Source organism: Rosa chinensis, chromosome 5 (genome assembly GCF_002994745.2).
Source record: "Rosa chinensis cultivar Old Blush chromosome 5, RchiOBHm-V2, whole genome shotgun sequence".
In the NCBI taxonomy this organism is placed as follows: domain Eukaryota; kingdom Viridiplantae; phylum Streptophyta; class Magnoliopsida; order Rosales; family Rosaceae; genus Rosa; species Rosa chinensis.
Genome location: NC_037092.1, coordinates 69936532 through 69960793, shown reverse-complemented (window position 1 = coordinate 69960793; position 24262 = coordinate 69936532). Strand labels below are relative to the sequence as shown.

The window sequence follows — 24262 nt, the reverse complement described above, 5'->3', positions numbered from 1 at the left end:
GGAACCGCTCCGATTTTGGCCTAGGCGTTTCCCTTAGGGGCTGGGCTTCTAGGCGGCCGCCTAGGCGGGCTAGGCGGTGGTGCTAGGCGGGGACTAGGCGGGCCAGGCGGTTCTAGGCGGAGCCTAGGCGGTCATAAACCCTAATTTATTCTATATTTTGACTATTTTTATATTTATAATTAAATTTTAGGCTTTAAATATTGTCATTTATATTATTATATGTCATTAAAATAATTTAAAAATTAAAAAAAAAAAACCGCCTAGTCCCCGCCTAGCCCCCTAGGCGCTAGTCCCTGGGTCACCGCCCGACTAGAGCCTAGCGTTTTTTAGAACCTTGCTCAAACACAAGTGTATTTAGAACCCTTCTATTTGGGTTCATCAACACTCCACCCACATTATGGCACTCAATTACAGCAAGACACTTCAGCACATGTAATCTCCCAAGGTCGTATTCCACAAGAATGTCCTGTAAGCCACTGTACCCTATGTACTCCAGTATCTCTGCTTTCTCTGTCACGACATTGATAAACAATCTGGTAAACTCTTCATGCTTGTGTTTAGAGTCACATACTGAGAGAGATGTTGACGTGGATCCAACTTGACAGTTAGTTTCCTCTCGAAAAACCATCCGTAATAGCACTGGTTCATAAAATCTTTTCTGCAGATGCATATATTGAAGTTGACCCATTTCGGATTGAATCTAACTTTTCGGGGCAAGCATTTTACATCAGATATGTGAACTTCCAAACTGTTTAAACGTGATAAGCCTGTTAGCTCATCAAAGCTAGCATCCTTGCCAAAATCAAAAGAAAATAAGCCACCCCCAACTATACTTCTACCCCAGTTGCAAAAGTCACATTTCATGTACAATTCTTCTAATCCATTCAAATTTGATATCACTCTAGATGGAATTGTTTCAAAACATGCATTGATGATATCCAACTTCTTTAGACTGGTCAAACACCCAATTTCTTTCGGCAATTTTTTATGATGAATTCCTCCAAGGTTCTTCATACTGAGAATCTGAAGATTTTTCAGCTTTCCGAGTATGGAGATTTTAACTATTCTCTTGCAATCATCTAGATACAAAGCCTTAAGGTTGGTTAGGAGACTTAATGATGAGGGTAGTAGCGAAATACCAGTCTCACTAAGATCTAAGACCCTCAATTCATTGGGACTTTGAAAAAAAGGGATTGGGATATCATCTATATTATCATTACTTTGTAGCAATAAACCTGGAGTTTTGAACATACCAACCTTTCAGGAAGCTTGTGAATTTCATTCCTCATTAGCGATTTTGCAGAGTTGTCTTCACGTGCAACATTAATTGCTGGCCAATTCTTTAACTGACAACCAGCTTTAACCAAAAACCGTGGGCCATCATCCGATGATGAAATTGATATGGCCACATCTCGAATGACATCGTGCATCCTCACAAATTCGCTGTATTCACTGTCCAAAAGCAAGCTAGAAGCTTTCAGGTACTTTACCACCAAATGGGCTTTGGCTTTGGCTCTGGCTTCTTTGATTGTGTTAGCGTCTTGAAATAATCCTTTTCCAATCCCATACACCAACAAATCTTCTACCTCGATACCAAAATCTTCAGGGAATAGACAACAAAGCAAGAAGAATGACTTGGCAATGTTGTTATCATCAAGTCTCAAGTAATCATAGCTCAACTTTATACATCTGAACACATATCTCTCATCTTCATAGTTGACAGGTTGAGCAGCCTTTAGTCGTCGACCTGCTTCTGTCCAATCATCTAATTCTTTATCTCCAAGTGCCCTTGCAACCGCTACCAATGCAACTGGGAGACCAGCACATTCTTTAGCTACCATCCTCGCTACATCATAAAAGTTGGGCGACTCATCAAAAGACTTTCTTTCCTTCTTCACAAATAGGTCCCAAGCATCATCTTCTGACAAAACTCGGAGAGGAATGCTTGCTTGGATCTCCATTGAATGGCAAACATTCAATCTCCTTGTAGTGAATAAGATTTTGGAACTGCACTTTTGAAGCTCATCTTGGCTCGGTATTCCAATAGTAGACAAATCTATTCTCTCCCAAATGTCGTCCAAGATTATAAGGATCTGATTTCCTTTCATTATTTTCTCCATCAATCTAACCTCTCTTCCGAATTCTGTCTCCTCCAACAATTTTAGTCCCAGCAGATCGGCCAGTGTGCCTTGAATATGTCTCAAATTAGGTGTTTGGGATACGACAGCCATAATCACATGATTAAAAAGCCCAATTTTCCAGGCTTGTGCACCGACATGTTTCACCATACTTGTCTTGCCAACGCCTCCCATACCAAAGACGGCAGCGACCACATCATCTTGAAGTGCTCTCATTACTTTGTCCATGGCTCGTCTTGTTGCTTCAAATGCTACAAAATCTCCGGTAGACGACAATGCCCACTCAACATCAATAGGTCGTAATTTGCTGCACACGGTTTCCACAATGTCTTTGACAAGTTCTAAGTCAGAACTACAAGGAACAAGAGTCAAACAATCATCAGACAAACTATAAATCCAAAAGATTGAGAAACTATAGCTCTTGTTAAGATTAAGAAAATCTCACCTATATTTGTTTGATTCCAAGCCAGAGAGATCTGCAACTTTTGTTAAAGCAACTCTCCACTGGTTCAACTTATTTGGGTAGTCATCGTCTTGCGCGAGCCTTTCTTGGGGACTAGTGAAGGTAGTTGCAAAACTCCCTCTCTGATGTTGCACATCAGAGGGATCTACATCATAAAAGATTGGGATGACTGTTGTGCTCTTATCTTCCATGCACTGAATGATCATTGTCAATTCGTCCAAACACCATCTAGAATACGCATAGTTTGGTGAAAGAACAATGATCGCTGACCAGGATTCTTGGATTGCTGTTAACAGACTCGGAGCAATAGACGTCCCTCTGCTAAGCCCTGTGTCATCCATGAATGTTTCAATTTCTATGTTTTGCAATTCCTGGTATATAAAGGGAACAGTAGTCTTCTAAGTATCTTCACCCCGGAAACTCAGAAAAATATCGTACTTCCACTGAGGAGCAGATGATGAAGGATGAGATGAGGATGCTGTTTGGCTGCTTGAGGCCATTGAAACTAAAACAACAAGATAAGCGAAGCAAAAACCACACCAAAGTGATAAGGGGCGAGAGAGACTTTAAAATGATGTGAACGCGCAGGATGTGAACTAATGGGTTGACCAGCTTTTCCTACCTAATTCCAGAATGATACTGTCAACATGGCCATTGTGGGCCCGAATAGTCTTCCAAACCATGTCGTTGCTTTTGGACTACAACAACTCTTGGGCTGACCTTCAACTTGAACACCCTGTATTCGAGGAAGCAAGAACAAGAACAAACCCAAGTAGGCAACATATGAAAAATTTGCAGTGTACCTTTTGATATTAGGTGACACCTAGGTGGATCAAATTACTTAAAGAGACCTTTTTTTTTTGGGGCATTTCATTATACACCCAATTTCTAGAATATTTAATGGAAAAAACCTACCTATTATTTCTTTTCAATCTACACCCAATTATTGCCAACTAGGATAAAATATTAGATTTCATTTTTCAAAGAATTACACAAATTGCCATAATTTAAATCTGACAAACATAAATCAACTAGCAAAATTAACGACATCTTTAATACCTTAATTGTAGATCTTTTTTATTGGTCCCATTATTATCACAATTTTCATTAAATTCATCATGATTGCTAGAATTATGGATCTTTTTTTACTTGCATAATTTTCTGAATTCAAAAGTTATATAGATTTAAGTGAATGTGATATTTACTTTTTGATAATTTAAACTTTCAATTTTAAAAGTAACTTTCTGTTTTACTTGCAACCTAACCTAAAGGTAGATGTTTAAAGTTTTAACCCAACTAATAGATCGTATTTTTTTTTTTTAAATTACAACCTAAAGTTAGACAGGTATGTTTAGCTAACTTGATTTCTAGAAATTTTCATATCAACCTATTTATTAGAATCATTTTTAACATCAACTTCTTTCTTAGGTACTCTATCATTCGAGTTGACCATGTTTATTAGGTTGAAAGTCTCTATATTATACCTATATGCGTATACCTATATAATAAGCTAGGTATCTGATCATCAAAACACTTTCTCTAGTTAATTTGATTTCAAGTATGTATCTGATATATGGGAGGTTTTTTTGTTTTGTTTTTTTTATGACACAGACATCTCTATATTACAATTTTTTTTTTTTTTTGTATCATACCTCTTTATTAAGTTTTCTACTATATTATACCTATGATTGTAGAAGATACGATCTTTTTTTAGCTTGAAGGTTTATGGTATTCAAACCTCACTTTCATCTAATTACTTAGTAGGTAAATTAGAAATGTAGTAGTTGAGAGTAAAAAGCTATCATGAGATTAATATGACAATATACCTAAAAAAAATAAGAAAGTAATCCAAGAACAAGATACATACCTTACAATTAGAAATCTTTCGAGTTCCATGTTTTAAGGAGCACTTTAGGGGTTCTTGTTTTAAGGAGCACTTTATGCTACATGTTCCTTGTCATGTTCCTTGTCTTCCACTATATGTAGTCCGTTTCTCATCCATGTTGAAATATCAATACAGAAATTACCATCATTTAATTTCAATAACCCTCCTTGTGGTGAGTAGGTTCTTTGAATTGCACCTTTGAAGCTCTGTACGGTTCGGTACTCCGATAATAGACAAATCTATTGTGTTCCAAATGTCGTCCAAGATTATAAGGATCTTATATCCTCTTAATATCTTCTCCGCTATTCTTGCTGCTCTTCCAATATCTGTCTCCTCCTGCAACTTTAAGCCAAGCAGATCAGCCAGTGTGCCTTGAATGTTTCTCAAATTAGGTGTTTGGGATACGATAGCCATAATCACATGATTAAAGAGCCCAATTTTCCGGGCTTGTGCACCGACCTGTTTCACCATACTTGTCTTACCAACGCCTCCCATACCAAAGACCCAATGGCAGTGATCCCATCATCTTGAAGTGCCCTTATTACCTTGTCCATGGCTCGTCTTGTTGCTTCAAATGCTACAAAATCCCCGGTAGATGACAATGCCCACTCAACATCAATAGGTCGTAATTTACTGTACACGGTTTCCACAATGTCTTTGACAAGTTCTAAGTCAGAACTACAAGGAACAAGAGTCAAACAATCATCAGACAAACTATAAATCCAGACGATTGAGAAACTATAGCCCTTGTTAAGATTAAGAAAATCTCACCTATATTAGTTTGATTCCAAGCCAGAGAGATCTGCAACTTTTGTTAAAGCAACTCTCCACTGGTTCAACTTATTTGGGTAGTCATCGTCTTGCGTGAGCCTTTCTTGGTGACTAGTGAAGGCAGTTACAAAACTCAATATGTGAGAATAGGAGGCACCCAGAACCAAAAAACTAGAGAAGCTAATAGAAGACCACCAAGCGTAGACATCGTAAGAACAATGAAAAATTGATATTAAAACTATTTGCCCCAATCTCTAATATTTAGTAATATATCACAGAATTAAACCATTAAACCAGTCCTAGAGCAATCAAATTGAGTAAAAGTTTCAGCTTTACCCCAAGTCTAAAAGAATTCCACGTTCAAAGCCCGGATCTTCTTTCTTACTGTGTTAGTGTGTTATAATGACTGAGCCTTGTTCTTATGTTTGGTCAATTAGGACGATGACCCAACCCATATATATGGGCCTAGTCTGGAATGGATTTTTTATTTTTGTGGCAAATTAAAAGAGAACATCATTTTTGCTGGAGGCGGAAGTTGGACCGGTCCTCTGTGCTTGGACCTTACTGCTTGGACGGGCTCTTGTTTTTAGTTGCTTTTGCTTTTGTTGGTTGTTTTTTTTTCTTCTGTTGTTGCTTTGCCGATAAAAAAACTCCAACCGAGTTCTGGTTGGAGGCAGTGGCCTGTGTGCCAATCTTTGCACCTTGTGTGCCTGTTTTGCTCTAGGTAGGCGGCAAGTTCCTTGCACTTGCAAATGGTCGCTGCCTCTTAGTAGCAGAGTGAAATTAAGTGTCACTGGATGTAGTGTCCAGTGGCATCATGATGGGAAAGTTGTGTGTATGGTAGTTATGCTTAGCTGTAATCGGGTTGTAGATCAAGTTATCTTTCCGTTGTGTCACTGCTGCATTAATGCAATTAAAGCAAATAGAGTCACCAGTAGAGCGCTCTTTGCTAGTTGGTGCTTTGTTGAGTACAAGCGTTTAGTAGAGACTCATGATGGTATTTCAGGATGTTCTACTTATTGTAATCAGGGGTTTAGGCTCAATGTCCCCCCCTTGTATTCGACAGTTTCTTTAATCAAGGCTATCAAGGCTTGAGGGCTACCGCACCGCCCTTTTTCTCAAAAAAAAAAAAAAAAAAAAAAAAAAAAAAGAACATCACGATGATGACTTAAATGGCCTCAATGTCTAATAAATTTCCAGATTTTATCTTGCATCCTCCGCGAACTCACAATGTAGTATTTCCAGATTTTGTAGCCTTTGCAACAAATTTGACCATAAGAGTGCACCCTCCAATACCAGGCAATTTCTCACATTCAACAACTTAAGATTGCACAGAGACCCAGGTGGTAACTCACCAACACATAACTGCCGCAGGCCACGAACCCCTTCTAGATACAACTCTTCAAAGCTCTCAAACACAAGATTATTTAAAACCTTTCTTCCTGACTTCATCAACTCTCCATACATATGCCAATTACAGCAAGACACTTCAGCACATGTAATCTCCCACGGTCGTATTCCACAAGAATGTCCTCAATGTCACCTATGTACTCTAGTATCTCTGCTTTCTCTATCACCACCTCGATAAACCAATCTGGTAAGCTCTCTGCGCTTGTGTCTAGAGTCACATACCGAAAGAGATGTTGACATGGATCCAACTTGACAATTAGTTTCCTCTCGAAAAAGCGTCTGTAATAGGACCGTTCAATAAAAATTCTTCTGCTGATACATATATCAAACTTGACCCAATTGGGATTGAATCTAACTTTTCGGGGCAAGCATTTTACATCAGATATGTGAACTTTCAAACTGTTTAAGCGTGATAAGCCTGTTAACTCACAAAAGCTAGCATTCTTGGCAGAGCCAAAAACAAAAGAAAATAAACTACTGCCCTCAACCATTCCTCTGCCCCAGTTATCAAAGTCACATTTCATGTACAATTCTTCTAATCCATTCAAGTTTGATATCACTTTAGATGGAACTGTTTCAAAACATGCATCCGTAACATCCAACATCTTAAGCTTGGTTAAGCGTCCTATTTCTTTTGTCAATGCTCTTTGACGAATTCCTCCCGTTTTAATGTCAAGGTTCTTCATACTAAGAATCTGAAGGTTCTTCAGTTTTCCGAGTATGGATATATCAACTATTCTCTTGCATTTATCTAAATACAAAGCTTGGAGATTGGTTAGAAGACCTGATGATGAGGGTAGACGCGAAATACGAGTCTTGCTGAGATCTAAGACCCTCAATTCACTGGGACTTTGAGAGAAAGGGTTTGGAATCCAAATTATACTATTGCTCTATAATAATAAAATCTGGAGTTTTGAACATACTAACTTTTTGGGAAGCTTGTGAATTTCATTCCTCATTAGCGTGATTGCAGAGTAGCCTTCACGAGGCCAATCCCTTAATTCACAACCAGCTTTAACCAAAAACCGTGGGCCATCTTCTGATGATGAAATTGATATGGCCGCATCTCGAATGACATCATGCATCTTCACGAATCAATGGTATGCACCGTCCAAAAGCAAGCTAGAAGCTTTCAGGTAATTGACCACCAAATGGGCTTTGGCTCTGGCTTCGTGTATTATGAGGGCATCTTCAAATATTCCTTTCCCCATTGCATACATCAACAAGTCTTCGACCTCGATATCAAAATTTTCAGGGAATAGATAGCAAAGCAAGAAGAATGACTTGGCAATGTTGTCATCATCAGGTTTCAAGAAATCATAGCTTAACTTTATACAGCTGAACACCTGTCCCTCATCTTCACAGTTGATAGGTTGAGCAGCCTTAAGTCGTCGAGCTGCTTCTCCCCAATCATATAAGTCTTTATCTCCAAGTGTCCTTGGAACTACTACCAATGCAAATGGGAGACCAGCACATTCTTTAGCTACCGTCCTCGCTACATCATAAAAGTTGGGTGATTCATGAAAAGAAATTATTGATGTCTTCACAAACAGGTCCCAAGCATCATCTTCTGACAGAACTCGGAGAGGAATGCTTGCTTGGCTCAGCATGGAATGACAGACATTCACCCTTATTAGAAGATGCTGAATTATAGGGCCTACGGGTTGTCTTTTGCCTTTCTCTTCCTAGTTTTAGGAGTTCCATGTTTTAAGGAGGACTTTCTAGGGCCTACGGGTTGTCTTTTGCCTTTCTCTTCCTAGTTTTAGGGGTCCTTGTTTTAAGGAGGACTTTATGCTACATGTTCCTCGTCTTCCACTATATGTAGTCCGTTTCTCATCCATGTTGAAAAATCAATACAGAAATTACCATCATTTAATTTCAATATGGTATCAGAGCAGAAATCCTCATAGGACCTGCATCTATTTTGGTCTTTCAAGGCTCTCATGTTTCTCTATCCTTCTCATTAAAATGACAGAAGGAGAAGGTTCTCTCTCTGCAAAGACAGAAAGCTCAGATGGGAATCTGAATCAGCGTCTATACTCAGTGCTTCTAAATGAGTTCAACTATCTTGCTTGGTCAAGAGCCATCACTCTAGCCCTTGGTGGAAGATCAAAGCTCAGCTTCATCAATGACAAAAATAACATCCCAGATGCCTCATCATCCATCTGAATATGAAAGTTGGTTATCCAAAGACCAACTTGTTATGTCACGGCTTATTAATTCAATGGAGCCAAAGCTTGCTGAAATCTTCAACTATTCGGAGTCATCTCGACATCTCTGGGATGTTGTCAAAGACATGTATGCCAACCTAGACAATGCAGCAAGAGTGTTCCAACTCAAAAAGGATCTTGCAGGGATTCAACAAGGTAATCTCTCATTTGTTCAACATCTTGGCAACTTAAAAGCCAAGTGGAATGAACTTGATGTATAGACCTCACACCACTGATACCACCATATTGTTGAAAAGAGCTGAAGAAGATAAAGTGTTTCAACTGCTTGCAAGTCTGGGATATGAATATGAAGATCTACGAAGCCATCTTTTGATGAGCCCTGAGTTTCCTTCGTTCACAACAGTATGCAACTCCATTCAACGTGAAGAAGTGAGCAAAAAGGTGATGAATATGGATAGCAGAGTTGGAGGATCAGAAGCTATGGCATTTGCTGCAAACAAAAGTGTCACAAGCGACAGAACATACAAGGGCAAGAGGCCATATCTGAAGTGCACTCATTGTGAACACATTGGACGAACTGGTATAGGCCACACAAGAGAGAGATGTTGGATATTACATCCAGAACTGAAACCTAAGTTCAATGAGGACCAGAAGAATCAAAGAGGCACCATTCAGAGAAGCTCTTACATCTCTAATCTAAAGGCAAACTTCAGCAACACTTCTGAAGAGATGATGAAGTTCACGTCCAATCCAATAACTATCATAAATGAGTTTGCTACATATCTTCAAAAGAAGCAAGGCAGTTTAGAGAGCAATGAAAATGGAAGCACAACTGCTATGCTTGGAAATTTTGCTGGTTTTCTATCAAAATCAAATATGGCTTCTTTAGAAGATATCCTAGGTATTATTTGCGCCATTTCTATTGCTTTAGATGTCAGTAAGAATCATGATTTTTGGATAGTGGATTCAGGTGCCTCAGATCACATGACAAACAATTCTTTCATATTATATGATTTTGAAACTGTGTCAAAACCTTCACATGTCTCAATTGCTAATGGCAACGATGTTCCCATCTTAGGAAAAGGAAAATTAAAGCTTTTTTTAGATAGCGTTGAGTCATTTGCGCTATTTGTACCATCTTTTCCATTCCAACTCCTGTCTGTAGGAAGGTTAATGAACTCGTTGGATTGTCTAACTATTTTCTCTCCTTCTAATGTTGTGTTTCAGGATCGAGTGTCCAAGAAGAAGATTGGTGAAGGGTTCTTTCTAAATGGCTTGTACTACATATCAACTTCATCAAGTTTTTCAAAGTGTTTTCTGATAGAGTCCAAATCTGCAACACAATAACAATTGTAGCATAAATGCCTAGCTCATCCTTCCTTTCATGTTTGGTCAATATTGTTCCCTAGTTTTTGTAAAGTCTCCCATGAATGTGAGACATGTCATATGTCAAAGTTTACTAGATTGCCTTTTCAAATCTCTCAATCTAGAGAAACTTAGCCTTTTGAGATTATACATTCTGATGTATGGGGACCAACATCCCTAGAATCATTTGATGGCTATAGGTTTTATGTCACCTTTATTGATGATTTCACTCGAACCACATTTGTATATCTTTTGAAATTTAAGAGTGAAGTTTTCAAGTGTTTCCAAGATTTTCATAACCTTGTCGCAAATCATTTTTCATTTAAAATTTGCATTCTAAGGTCAGACAATGACACTGAATACACCTCCAAAATCATGACTGATTATCTCAGTGCTCAAGGGATTATTCATCACACCAGTTGTGTAGGAACACCACAACAAAATGGTATTGCAGAACGCAAAAATAGAGATTTACTTGAGAAGGCTAGGGCCTTAATGCTTCAAACAAATGTTCCAAAAAAATTTTTGGTCTCAAGGAATTCAAACTGCAGCTTACATCATAAACAGATTGCCTAGCAGTGTGTTAAATTTCAAATCTCCATTTAAAGTTCTAAAAGATCGAAAAGTTGACATAACACATCTTCGAGTATTTGGCTGTACGTGTTTTGTACATGTTCAGTCAAATCACCGAGATAAGTTTGATCCCAGAGCTATCAAATGTGTGTTCCTCGGGTACTCATCTACCCAAAAGGGCTACAAGTGTTACAATTCACAAACCAGAAAATTGTTTGTTTCAAGGGATGTTCGTTTTGATGAGTCTGACTCTTTCTCTTAGTTATCTGACAATGAACCTCAGGGGGAGCATATTTGTGACTTGTTTCCCACTCCAATTCATGTTGAAGCTGCAGTAGACACTCCTAGTTCACAACAACCAGTTCAACAAATTGTGGACACTGAAGAGGTACAGGCAGACTCCAACACTCAAGATCATCAACCAGAGGTGGTACCAAACATGCCTCAACCTCGAAGAAACCCACCAAGGGGGAGACATCTACCAGCAAGACTTCAGGAATATGAGACTTACACACCACGTTATCCTCTTGCACAAGTTGCTCACTCCACCAATAGCTCCTCTCCACACAGAGCATTCCTCATCAAGATTTCCAAAGAAGGCGAACCAAGGAACTTTGAAGAAGCAAATCAATCATTAGTTTGGAAGGAAGCTATGCATGATGAACTCAAGGCCCTTGATGATAATAGAACCTGGAGTATAGTTAAGCTTCCCAAAAGGCAGAAAATTGTAGGGGCAAGATGGATTTACAAAATCAAGTTCAACTCCGATGATTCAATTGAGCGACATAAGGCAAGGTTAGTTGCTCGTGGCTTCACTCAAACCTTTGGTGTTGATTATAAGGAGACCTTTGCTCCAGTTGCTAAAATGAACACAGTTCGAGTTTTGTTATCTGTTGCTGTGAATTGTGGATGGTCTCTATACCAAATGGATGTCAAGAATGCCTTTTTGCATGGGGATCTAGAAGAAGATGTGTATATGAGATTACCTCCTGGACATTCACGTGAAAGTGAATCTGGAATGGTGTGCAAACTTCACAAGGCCTTGTATGGTTTGAAACAATCCCCACGTGCTTGGTATTCCAAACTGAGTTCGGTTCTTCTTGCCTCAAGCTTCAAGCGAAGTCATGCAGACTCCATGTTTATTCGAAATGGCAAGGCTAGCAAGTTGGTTGTTCTAGTGTATGTGGATGACTTAATCATCACTGGAGACAATATGAATGAGATTAAGTCTCTCAAGTTAGCCTTGCACAATACCTTTGCTATCAAAGATCTTGGATCATTGAAGTACTTTCTTGGAATTTAAATGGATCACTCCTCAAATGGTATGTTCTTAAATCAACGCAAATATGTTGTTGATCTTCTTAATGAGGCAGGAATGAAGGATAGTAAGCCTGCACGCACTCCTCTTGGTAGACTTAAAATAGGTGTTGCAGGAGAACCTTTCTAAGATATTTGTGTTTATCAACGCCTTGTGGGTAAGCTCATCTATCTCACCATTACAAGACTAGACCTCACTTATGCTGTGAGTTTGGTTAGTCAGTTCATGCACTCCCCTACCACTCATCATCTACAGATTGTCAAAAGGATTCTTCGCTACCTAAAGGGCACAGTTGATCGAGGAATTGTTATGAAGAATAATGGTCACTTCAACCTTGTGGGCTACTCAGACTCGGACTGGGCGGGAAATGCCATTGATCGAAAGTCCACAACTGGATACTGTACTTTCATTGGAGGCAATCTAGTTACTTGGAAAAGCAAGAAACAAACTGTGGTTGCTCATTCTAGCGCAGAAGCTGAGTATCGTGCAATGGCATCCATAACTTGTGAACTCATATGGCTAAAGACATTGCTGGGTGACTTAGGCATTGTGTGCACTATGCCTATATCTCTACATTGTGACAACCAGGCTGCCATGCATATTGCAGCCAATCCAGTCTTCCATGAACGTACCAAACATATTGAAGTTAATTGTCACTTTGTTCGAGATCAGGTTCAGTCTAAACTTATTAAAACAGTGTACACACGATCATGTGATCAACTGGCAGTCATTTTCACCAAGATTCTCACTTTCGCTCAGTTTGAACGTTTGCTTTCCAAGCTTGGCTCAAGGAACTGCCTTGATCCAGCTTGAGGGGAGTATTAGAAGATGCTGAATTATAGGGCGTACGGGTTGTCTTTTGCCTTTCTCTTCCTAGTTTTAGGAGTTCCATGTTTTAAGGAGCACTTTAGGGGTCCTTGTTTTAAGGAGCACTTTATGCTACATGTTCCTTGTCATGTTCCTTGTCTTCCACTATATGTAGTCCGTTTCTCATCCATGTTGAAATATCAATACAGAAATTACCGTCATTTAATTTCAATAACCCTCCTTGTGGTGAGTAGGATCTTTGAATTGCACCTTTGAAGCTCTATACGGTTCGGTACTCCGATAATAGACAAATCTATTGTGTTCCAAATGTCGTCCAAGATTATAAGGATCTTATATCCTCATAATATCTTCTCTGCTATTCTTGCTGCGCTTCCAATATCTGTCTCCTCCTGCAACTTTAAGCCAAGCAGATCAGCCAGTGTGCCTTGAATGTTTCTCAAATTAGGTGTTTGGGATACGATAGCCATAATCACATGATTAAAGAGCCCAATTTTCCGGGCTTGTGCACCGACCTGTTTCACCATACTTGTCTTGCCAACGCCTCCCATACCAAAGACCCCAATGGCAGTGATCCCATCATCTTGAAGTGCCCTTATTACCTTGTCCATGGCTCGTCTTGTTGCTTCAAATGCTACAAAATCCCCGGTAGATGACAATGCCCACTCAACATCAATAGGTCGTAATTTACTGTACACGGTTTCCACAATGTCTTTGACAAGTTCTAAGTCAGAACTACAAGGAACAAGAGTCAAACAATCATCAGACAAACTATAAATCCAAAAGATTGAGAAACTATAGCTCTTGTTAAGATTAAGAAAATCTCACCTATATTTGTTTGATTCCAAGCCAGAGAGATCTGCAACTTTTGTTAAAGCAACTCTCCACTGGTTCAACTTATTTGGGTAGTCATCGTCTTGCGCGAGCCTTTCTTGGGGACTAGTGAAGGTAGTTGCAAAACTCCCTCTCTGATGTTGCACATCAGAGGGATCTACATCATAAAAGATTGGGATGACTGTTGTGCTCTTATCTTCCATGCACTGAATGATCATTGTCAATTCGTCCAAACACCATCTAGAATACGCATAGTTTGGTGAAAGAACAATGATCGCTGACCAGGATTCTTGGATTGCTGTTAACAGACTCGGAGCAATAGACGTCCCTCTGCTAAGCCCTGTGTCATCCATGAATGTTTCAATTTCTATGTTTTGCAATTCCTGGTATATAAAGGGAACAGTAGTCTTCTAAGTATCTTCACCCCGGAAACTCAGAAAAATATCGTACTTCCACTGAGGAGCAGATGATGAAGGATGAGATGAGGATGCTGTTTGGCTGCTTGAGGCCATTGAAACTAAAACAACAAGATAAGCGAAGCAAAAACCACACCAAAGTGATAAGGGGCGAGAGAGACTTTAAAATGATGTGAACGCGCAGGATGTGAACTAATGGGTTGACCAGCTTTTCCTACCTAATTCCAGAATGATACTGTCAACATGGCCATTGTGGGCCCGAATAGTCTTCCAAACCATGTCGTTGCTTTTGGACTACAACAACTCTTGGGCTGACCTTCAACTTGAACACCCTGTATTCGAGGAAGCAAGAACAAGAACAAACCCAAGTAGGCAACATATGAAAAATTTGCAGTGTACCTTTTGATATTAGGTGACACCTAGGTGGATCAAATTACTTAAAGAGACCTTTTTTTTTTTGGGGGCATTTCATTATACACCCAATTTCTAGAATATTTAATGGAAAAAACCTACCTATTATTTCTTTTCAATCTACACCCAATTATTGCCAACTAGGATAAAATATTAGATTTCATTTTTCAAAGAATTACACAAATTGCCATAATTTAAATCTGACAAACATAAATCAACTAGCAAAATTAACGACATCTTTAATACCTTAATTGTAGATCTTTTTTATTGGTCCCATTATTATCACAATTTTCATTAAATTCATCATGATTGCTAGAATTATGGATCTTTTTTTACTTGCATAATTTTCTGAATTCAAAAGTTATATAGATTTAAGTGAATGTGATATTTACTTTTTGATAATTTAAACTTTCAATTTTAAAAGTAACTTTCTGTTTTACTTGCAACCTAACCTAAAGGTAGATGTTTAAAGTTTTTAACCCAACTAATAGATCGTATTTTTTTTTTTTTTAAATTACAACCTAAAGTTAGACAGGTATGTTTAGCTAACTTGATTTCTAGAAATTTTCATATCAACCTATTTATTAGAATCATTTTTAACATCAACTTTTTTCTTAGGTACTCTATCATTGCGAGTTGACCATGTTTATTAGGTTGAAAGTCTCTATATTATACCTATATGCGTATACCTATATAATAAGCTAGGTATCTGATCATCAAAACACTTTCTCTAGTTAATTTGATTTCAAGTATGTATCTGATATATGGGAGGTTTTTTTGTTTTGTTTTTTTTATGGCACAGACATCTCTATATTATAATTTTTTTTTTTTTTTTGTATCATACCTCTTTATTAAGTTTTCTACTATATTATACCTATGATTGTAGAAGATACGATCTTTTTTTAGCTTGAAGGTTTATGGTATTCAAACCTCACTTTCATCTAATTACTTAGTAGGTAAATTAGAAATGTAGTAGTTGAGAGTAAAAAGCTATCATGAGATTAATATGACAATATACCTAAAAAAAATAAGAAAGTAATCCAAGAACAAGATACATACCTTACAATTAGAAATCTTTCGAGAATATAGAAAGACACCAAATGTGAGCCCAAGAGTGAAAACACAATAACAAAAAAAAATTTCCCATTTCTTGACCCTATCTTGAATATAATCCTTTTCTTTTCTTTAAGAGCATTTCTTTAGTTGTTCTTCATAGACACAAGCGAGAAGTATCATACCTGCATGCCCCTTGCCCTTTCTTTCAAGCAAGAAAAACATTTTCTCCCAGTGATTGAATCCAAATCTCTTTCCATCTTTTGAAACAATAATTGACCCCACCAAGGAAAAGAAAATTGAAAATCTATTCAAAAAGAAAATACCTACATATAAGGAAAACAAGAATTGAAATTTGTGCTGGAAATGAACTACTATTGTAATGAGCATATGTAGAAATATATACTCAAGTCAGTAATCAAAATATAAAGTAAGGAAGAAATTAAGGACGTAATTGATTATGATAATTAAAGTCCAAATGAATTGATTTTTTAGCTTAATATTTCAAATTCAAATGGATGATAAGATTAAGCAAGATACTTAATTTAACTCTCCATAATCAGAAGGGCATATTAGGTATATCAAAGAATGAGAAAAACTATTAATTATAGACATATACTCTATATGAAAGGTTTGCTTATGTAGAATGGGTGTAAATTGAAAGAAAAATATCTATGGGTTTTTCTCAATAGAAGCTTATATTTTTGGGTTTATATCTAATTCTCTCTCTCTCTCTCTCTCTCTCTCTCTCTCTCTCTCTCTCTCTCTCTCTCTCTCTCTCTCTCTCTCTCTCTCTCTCTAATATGAAGCTCAGATTGAAAAGGCAAGCAACTCAATATGTGAGAATAGGAGGCAACCAGAACCAAAAAATAGAGAAGCTAAGAGAAGACCACCAAGCGTAGACATCGCAAGAACAATGAAAAATTAATATTAAAATTATTTGCCCCAATCTCTAATATTTAGTAATATATCATAGAATTAAACCATTGAACCAGTCCTAGAGCAATCAAATTTACTCAGCTTTACCCCAAGTCTAAAAGAATTCCACGTTCAAAGCTCGGATCTTCTTTCTTACTGTGTTAGTGTGTTATAATGACTGAGCCTTGTTCTTATGTTTGGTCGATTAGGACGATGACCTGACCCATATATATGGGCCTAGTCTGGAATGGATTTTTCATTTTTGTGGCAAATTAAAAGAGAACATCACGGTGGACGCACTTACCTTCAACACCAACTGAGATTTCCCTGGAGCCTCTCTCTCTAAAAACTAGAGAGAGAAACCAGACCTCAAATTCAAACTCGCCTCCTCCCCCACTCTCTCACCCAAATCTTGATCCTTTCGGATCTAGATTGATGGTGGAAGAGTTGGGGGAGGCCATATCAACTATGACTTGTATCCAATTTCTCTCCATCCCTACTGATCTTCTAGCTCTTTCATCAAGTTGTTCCAGCTCCTTTGTCACCCTCTGTGGTGTAGTTCTGGCTATGTCCAGCATGGAAGGACTCTGTTCCTCATTTTTTTCTCTTCTTTAATTTCCTCTCATTGTCAAGCAATTCCATACGTTTTCAGGTCAAAAGTTAATCGATCCCACAACACAGCTCCTATCTCTACCCAGAACCACCAAGAAGGTCCTATGGCTGCGACCACAAAGTGCATGTCACTTACCTAGGCGACTATGGGTGCTCATGCATGGGTTTTTCACCCCCCATTCTCCATTGTTACTGTTCTTGTTCTGGTTCTATGTCCTGGATCTCTTATCCTTGTCGGCAGCCATGGTTACTACTTGGTCTCGTTGGTGGAGAAAATGATGCTTTTGTGAGGGATCTCATTCCTTTGGTTGTTGGTTCTCCTTTGATCTGTATTTTGGAATTGGTTTATCACGACGGAATTTCTGGGTGTTCTGTGTCCGGTGGCACCTCGGCTACTGTGTGTGGCTCGCGGCACAAACTGGGCGGCAGCAACTAGGGTTTCGGTAGTGGGCTGGGCTTCTCATCGGGCCTATGTTTTAGCTTTTGTTGTTTTAAAGATTAATTTTCTGATATTGGCTCTATTGGAGCCCAGGAGAAAATTAATTTTCCTTTTTAGTTTTTATCTGTATGGGCCTGTCCATCAGACTGGTTATGTGTTTTCTTTTTTAATGCCCATTGGGCTAATTTAATTGATCCCCCACTTCCAAAAAAAAAAAAAAAGAGAACATCACGATGATGACTTAAATGGCCTCAATGTCTGATAAATACAGGCTCTATTGACGTGGGTTATCGGATCCCCGATCAATGGCAGAGTTACATTGGGCCAACCAATTAACAACTAGCACGCAACCCGCCACAAGTCACTTGGCCATTTCTCAATTAAATTGGTGTGAAAGATAATTAAGCTCACTGCACAGTTAAGCCATTTGAGGAATATTCTTGTGAATCATCAAAACCGTCTCCTTCTGCTTCAACCCTGCGTAGGTGCATATCAGCTTTCTTATTTGTAGAATACGGGCTTCCCACAATCTAAAACTCAACTTGAAAATTGAAATCAAACAATTTGATAAGAGTCCTCCATAAGTATATATACAAGCAACTAAAACATTGTTTGGAATTTCCAACATTCTAACATGCTTCAACAAATCAGAAGCATTGCCTATCAACTTCATCACGAATGTCGGGAACTTCCATGTCTCCCAAATCATCTTCCTAAAAAGCTTCTCCAGTATACCACGAAACTGCATGTGGGATGATCTTATAACAAATGGTTGAGCCAACATCATAGTCTTGTTTCTTCCGGTTTTTGAGTTCCTCGGCAGCAGCTTCATCAATAACTTCATGGTCCTTGGAGACTTGATGTGGGCTAAAGAAATTGAAGAAACTTTTATAATTTTTAGTTTTAGTCAGAAGCTTAGAATTCTTTGATCCCTTCTTATGCTTCTTCTTAACAATCTTCTGTGTCAGGCATTTTGCTGGATACCATTCAATCTCCGTCCCTGCTGTGCTGTTTGGTTCATCTTCATCAATCATGTGATATGTCTTTGTCAAAACAGAGTTTTTGAAAAATGGATTGGTGTCAAAGTCGAACTCAAGCTTGAACCCCTTCGAATTATGTATCTTAAAACACTTGACGTCCCTAAGATATTTAAGAGCTCCTTCATCACACTCGGTAATCTCCTTGGCTAGCACTGCATTATTCTTCAATGCATTCAGCCAGAAATCAGGCACTCCTCTCTCTTTTGCAGTTTTGTTCTCATGATCTGTTATTGTTTCAGTGGCAACTCCTTCAGTTTCAACAACACCATTCACAATCAAGTACCGCTTGCTATAGAGATTCTGATATAATTTCTGATACTTGGCTTCAAGTTCAGCTTTCTCCTTGAAGAGCTTGGCCTCTAATTCATCACGTTGACTCTCAATTTCTCTCATGAACTCAACCCGCTTTCTGACATTATGAGGTAGGCTCTCAAGGATGTCCATGGTGTGCTGGCCAGTTAAATTGATGCTATTCAAGTCTTTGCTCATCCTGGTTCGTAAGTTACCATTTGGAGAGGGGGGAGTGAAGGAGAAAAAAGTACAAGGAAAAGCTATGTCAGAAATTTGAAGTAAAATGCAGCATCAAAATACATTAATGAAAAAGGCGTGGAAGCAGAGTTGCCAGGTAAACAAGAATTATGAATAATGTCTAGCAAGCTCAAACACAAAACCGGGGAAACAACATAGCCAATATTAAACATGATTATTTACTTAGAAAGAAAAAAACAACATAGAAACATACATTAAGCAAGTATATATGTATCAGAGTTCAGCCTCTTCTTATTAAACATAATAAGGTATATATGTATTAGAATTCAGAAGCATCCCTTTTCTCAAATTTGAATATACCTTTTGAATAAAAATTCATTATAGTAATGAAATATAAATTCAATCAGATGCCATTTCCGATTTGTACACCCAGTTGATTACCAAAAGAAAAAGAAAGAAGAGGCAATCATAGCTATTCATGTATGCTTTAGTGTGATGCGGGAACCTAGCACGCTTGTAGAAGAATGATAGAGCAAATTAACCATAACTATTAATCGAACTTAAGAATGCAATCAGAATTATAACTCCAAATTGCGGAGCATATCCTCAGAAACATACTTGTGCAAAAAGAAAAAGAAAAAAGGCAAAGCAGTATACCGACTAATGAGTTCATTATACCTCAAATGTCGTAGATCATTGACTTGGATGAATCGATTCCCACTGTGGAAGTCAGAAATAGAGGTTGTAAAATGGGGGCAGTCCTGCACATGCAAGTGTTCCAATGAAGGGCACTCAATGGTAGCACTTTCACTACTGCAGAACCTTGTGAGCTGCGGAAGATATGACAAAGCTAAGTTTTTCAATTCAGGAAAAACCATCTTCTTGTTGACTGTTTCCTTGCTAGGTTCGATAACCCTGTCCAAGCTGGAACACTGAGTCACCGAAAGGTCTTCCAAATGCAAAAGACAGTGAGCTATATCGTATGTGAACAGATGTTTCAGTTTCTTGCACCCATATACTGCCAAACTTTTAAGACTATGGAAGACTGCATTTGGAGCAGGACCATTGCATATGCCTATTAGATTCTCTAGATTCCACAATATCATCTCTCTCAATTTTATCAAGATAATATCTTCAGACTCCATCCCTTTGGATCCAAATACATACTCCATTAGATTCATATCTTCACAAATTAGTTTTTCCATATTGTGTAGTCTCTGCCACAAATTTGATGGTAAGAGTGTCTTTACCAAGTCATGGCAATATTCTACCTTGAATAACTTGAGATTGCATAGAGACCCAACGGGTAATTCACCGACACATAATTCCTTCAGGCAACTCACACCAAGGAGATGCAACTCTTCCAACTTCTCAAACACAGGTTTATTCGGCACCAGTGTTATTGTTTCCATCAACACTTCCAAGTTCTCATGTGGACCAATTACAGCAAGATTCTTCAGTCCATGTAATCTGCCTCTGTTATGTTCCACAAGAATGTTCTTTAATCCCCTGCACTTTAGGTACTGTAGTTTCACTGCTTTCTCTGTCACTGTGTTGATAAACCAATCTGGTAAGCTGTTGATTGTTGTGTTAAGAGTCAGGGTCCTTGAATGATCGTGTGAGAAAATTGGTTCTGAAGAGTAGTCTCCAGATGGTGGTTCTCTGCTGATACATATATCAAAGGTAACCAAATGCCAATCCCAGAACAGATTTTTAGGCAAGCATTCTGCATCAGATATGCGAAGCTTCACGGTGTTTAAAAGTGGCAAGCCAATCAACTTATCAGAACCAACATTAGTTTCTTCTCCTCCATGAATTTTGCTTCCCCAGTTCCCAGAATTACATTGCATGTACAGTTCTTCTAATTTACACAATCTTGACAGCACACTATATGGAAATATACCAATATTGTAACTCCCACTTAAGTCCAGCATCCTTAGATTGGTCAAATTTCCCATCTCTTTTGGTAACTCCTTGAGAGGAAATTCTATCATACTAAGAATCTCAAGTCTCTTCAAGTTTCCGAATATTGATATGTCAACCAACTCATTGCAATGGTCTAAAAACAAAGCTCTGAGGTTGATTAGGAAACTAAATGACCTGGGTAGTGATGAAATTCTAGAGAAGCTAATATCTAAGACCCTTAGTGCCTTCGAACTTCGAAAAAAAGATTCTGGGATCTCATCTATATGAACATTGTTTTGTAGTAACAAAATCTGAAGTTTTGGACATACCAACTCTTCAGGAAGCCGATCAATATCATTCATCATTAGTGAGATGGCAGAGCAGTCTCCATGCCCAGTGGTCCCTCGAAACTCCTTTAATCCACAACCAGCTTTAACGCAAAATCCATGATCATCCTCATACCTTGGAATTGACTTGGCTGTATCCCGAACAACATCATGCATCTTTACGCATCCCTCCTTTGGACTGTCCAAAAGTAAGCTGGAAGCTTTGAGGTATTTGATCACCGAATTTGCTCTATCTCTGGCTTCTTGGATTGTGGCGGCTTCTCGAAGCAATCCTTTCCCGATAGCATACTTGAACAAGTCTTTGATAGGGATATCATAGTCTTCTGGGAATAGGGAGCAAAGCAAGAAGAATGATTTGGCATCATCAGATCTCAAGTAGTCATAGCCTAACTTTATACATTTGAACGCAGGACCCTGATCATCAAGACAGGCAATTTGAGATGCCCTCAATTGTTGAACTGCTATATTCCATTCAGCCATGTCTTCATCTTCAAGTGCCCGTGCAATTGCTTTCAATGCAACGGGCAGACCACCACATTCTCTAACTATCGCCCTCGCTCGATAGATATTGGTAGATTCATCAAAAGATATTCTCGAACAATCCACAAAAAGTTTCCAAGAATCTTCTTTAGATAATATACTGAGAAGAAAACTTGCTTGGCTCTTCATGGAGCGGCAAACATCCAATCTTCTTGTGGTGATTAGGACTTTAGAGTTGCATCGCTTAAGCTCATCGGGGTTGGGAATTCCTATAAGTGACAAGTCTATGCTTTCCCAAATGTCGTCCAAGATTATAAGGATCCTCTTTCCTTCCATTATCCTTTCCTTCAATCTATCGGCTGTTTCAGATTCCGTCCCCTCCAATCTCAAGTCGAGCTGCTCAGCCAATTGCTGTTGAATCCTTCTAACGTTGGGGTCTTGGGATACGACAGCCACAATCACATGATCAAAGAGCCCATTTTTTCGTGCTTGTAGAGCAACATTTCTCACCATGGTTGTCTTGCCCACACCTCCCATGCCATAAACCCCAGAAATGGTGACCTCATCATCTATCAGCGCCTTAATCAGCTCATCCATGGCCTGTCTTGTTGATTCAAATATTCTAAACTCTCGGGTGGACGGGATGGTAATATCAATTTCGACGGGCCGTTGTTGAACTTCAAGTGTTGTTTTACTGCTGACATCTTTCGCAATGCGTTTGACAAGCTCACTCTCGGACCTACCAATGAAAAGGAGGTACAAGGTCAAATGATCATGAAGCAAATACCAAATCAGAGTCGAAGGATTGTTAATTAGTTAGACAGTCTCCAAATGCTTACCCAAAGTTCTTTGTATTCCACCCAGAGATATTGGCCACTTGTCTTAAGGCAGCTCTCCACTGATACAACTTTTCTGCGCTTTGCCTAGACTTTCTTTCATAATTAGTGAAAGCTGTTGCAAAACTCCCCCTTTGATGTCGTACATCAGCTGGATCCACATGATAAAAAATTGGCAGAATTCTGTCTCTGCCTTCCATGAATTGAAATATATGTGTAAGCTCATCCAAACACCATGGAGAAGAAGCGTAGTTTGGCGACAAAACAACAATTGCCAGCTTTGATTCTTCAATTGCCCTGAGGAGACTTGGAGAAATTGACATCCCTGCTTGCAGCCCTTGGTCATCCTTGAATGTTTTAATTCTTCCGGTGCTTTCCAATTCATCGTATAAATGAGATACGAAACCATGGCGGGTGTCTTCACCCCTAAAGCTCAAAAACACATCATGCTTCCAGGCTGTTTTAGCTGAAGAAAGAGATTCAAACGGCGGTTAGGGTGCTCAAGGCAATTAAAACTAACAAAAAAAAAAACCCCAAGAACCGAGATGGTACGCTGGTACGTAGAAACTGATGACTGAAAAGAGATGGAAAAACCTAGTAACTTACAACTGCTTGTGTAAGTGATCCATGGCTTGGGTTGCTTCAAGAAATGGAAGCGTACTAGATCATCCTTAGGTTGCTTTGATTCAGAATCTTCCAAGAGCTGAGGATCTGGTCTAACAGGTAAGGGATGAGATGCAGAAGCACTTGCATTGCTCGAAGGCTTTGATCGAGAACGAGAAGAACAAAAAAGGAAAGACAGAGTCATGATGAAGCAAACTAAGCAGATTGCAGAAACCACACCAGTGACACCACACTGAAAAGAAAAGAGGTCGTAGGACAATGTGACCATGGTCTATTCACTATATAAAAAAATATTTTTTTGGAATTTACCGAGGACCACTTTTGGCTCAAGTCAAAAGAAAATTTGGACCGCACACTAATTTGGACCAAAAGAGCGAACGCATCTTTACCCTTTTTTTTTTTTTTTTGGTTTTTTGAGAAGGCGGTCAAGGCACTGTAGGCACACGTTTTTTCCAAAAAAAAAAAAACACAACAAGGGAAAGGCAATGCTCAAACCTGATTCAAATAAAGAAACAGGGTAGAGAGCATTTCCCCAATTCGGGCACATGTTCGGTGAAGCTTGGACTGATAAAAAAACACTGATCCGTTCACTAATAAATAGAAATGCAGGTTGCATTTGAGACAAGCTTTTGCTCCGTCATCTCAACACTACTTAAATTAAATTGTTTTTTTATTTTTTGGTAATGACGGACTATATAAATTAGATTTCCATAAGGCTCCTTCTGTAATTGAAATTTGGATTTGGATTTTGATTTTGATTTCAAATCGTATGTATTTCAAATCTAAGTAATTGAAATCCTAAGATTTCAAATTCATCTGTTTGGGTAACAATTGAATCATGAAGATTTGAATTTAAAAATTCAAAACTAATGAAGAAAGCTACTTATGTGATACTAATTTAATGAAGAAAGATTTTCTTTAGCATTTAATTTCTATGGA

General features: G+C 38.5%; 4 protein-coding genes across 4 annotated transcripts; all 4 read right to left on the bottom strand.

Annotated features, from left to right (window-relative positions):
* Window positions 1-316: 316 nt before the first annotated feature.
* On the bottom strand, window positions 317-3164 carry LOC112163945 (probable disease resistance protein At4g27220). The gene is made up of 3 exons (XM_024300202.2): window positions 2584-3164; window positions 1258-2490; window positions 317-533 (listed from the first exon to the last, which is right to left on the bottom strand). The coding sequence occupies exons 1-3, from the start codon at window positions 2940-2942 to the stop codon at window positions 317-319; spliced, it is 1809 nt and encodes a 602-aa protein (XP_024155970.2). The 5' UTR covers window positions 2943-3164.
* A 4597-nt stretch (window positions 3165-7761) lies between these two features.
* Window positions 7762-8277, bottom strand: LOC112163944 (probable disease resistance protein At4g27220). Its single transcript, XM_024300201.1, has one exon. The coding sequence runs from the start codon at window positions 8275-8277 to the stop codon at window positions 7762-7764; it is 516 nt and encodes a 171-aa protein (XP_024155969.1).
* Window positions 8278-13260: 4983 nt separating this feature from the next.
* Window positions 13261-14328, bottom strand: LOC112163943 (toll/interleukin-1 receptor-like protein). Its single transcript, XM_024300200.2, has 2 exons — window positions 13748-14328; window positions 13261-13654 (listed from the first exon to the last, which is right to left on the bottom strand). Exons 1-2 carry the CDS (start codon window positions 14104-14106, stop codon window positions 13261-13263), a joined length of 753 nt encoding a protein of 250 aa, XP_024155968.1. The 5' UTR covers window positions 14107-14328.
* A 3573-nt stretch (window positions 14329-17901) lies between these two features.
* LOC112202026 (probable disease resistance protein At4g27220) lies at window positions 17902-23565 on the bottom strand. Its single transcript, XM_024342931.2, has 4 exons — window positions 23306-23565; window positions 22703-23165; window positions 19810-22602; window positions 17902-19132 (listed from the first exon to the last, which is right to left on the bottom strand). Exons 1-4 carry the CDS (start codon window positions 23505-23507, stop codon window positions 18316-18318), a joined length of 4275 nt encoding a protein of 1424 aa, XP_024198699.1. The 5' UTR covers window positions 23508-23565; the 3' UTR covers window positions 17902-18315.
* Window positions 23566-24262: the final 697 nt, after the last annotated feature.

Excerpts from the sequence above, each read along its gene's own strand:
- LOC112163943 (XM_024300200.2), bottom strand. The coding sequence starts at position 14,106 with ATGGATGACACAGGGCTTAGCAGAGGGACGTCTATTGCTCCGAGTCTG. Across the intron at positions 13,655-13,747 it reads TTGGAATCAAACAAATATAG|TTCTGACTTAGAACTTGTCA; the intron begins GTGAGATTTTCT and ends TGTTCCTTGTAG.
- LOC112163945 (XM_024300202.2), bottom strand. The coding sequence starts at position 2,942 with ATGGATGACACAGGGCTTAGCAGAGGGACGTCTATTGCTCCGAGTCTG. Across the intron at positions 2,491-2,583 it reads TTGGAATCAAACAAATATAG|TTCTGACTTAGAACTTGTCA; the intron begins GTGAGATTTTCT and ends TGTTCCTTGTAG. Across the intron at positions 534-1,257 it reads ATTCACAAGCTTCCTGAAAG|ATTGTTTATCAATGTCGTGA; the intron begins GTTGGTATGTTC and ends AGAGTTTACCAG.
- LOC112202026 (XM_024342931.2), bottom strand. The coding sequence starts at position 23,507 with ATGACTCTGTCTTTCCTTTTTTGTTCTTCTCGTTCTCGATCAAAGCCT. Across the intron at positions 23,166-23,305 it reads GATCACTTACACAAGCAGTT|CTAAAACAGCCTGGAAGCAT; the intron begins GTAAGTTACTAG and ends CTCTTTCTTCAG. Across the intron at positions 22,603-22,702 it reads TGGAATACAAAGAACTTTGG|GTCCGAGAGTGAGCTTGTCA; the intron begins GTAAGCATTTGG and ends TTTCATTGGTAG.
- LOC112163944 (XM_024300201.1), bottom strand. The coding sequence starts at position 8,277 with ATGCTGAGCCAAGCAAGCATTCCTCTCCGAGTTCTGTCAGAAGATGAT.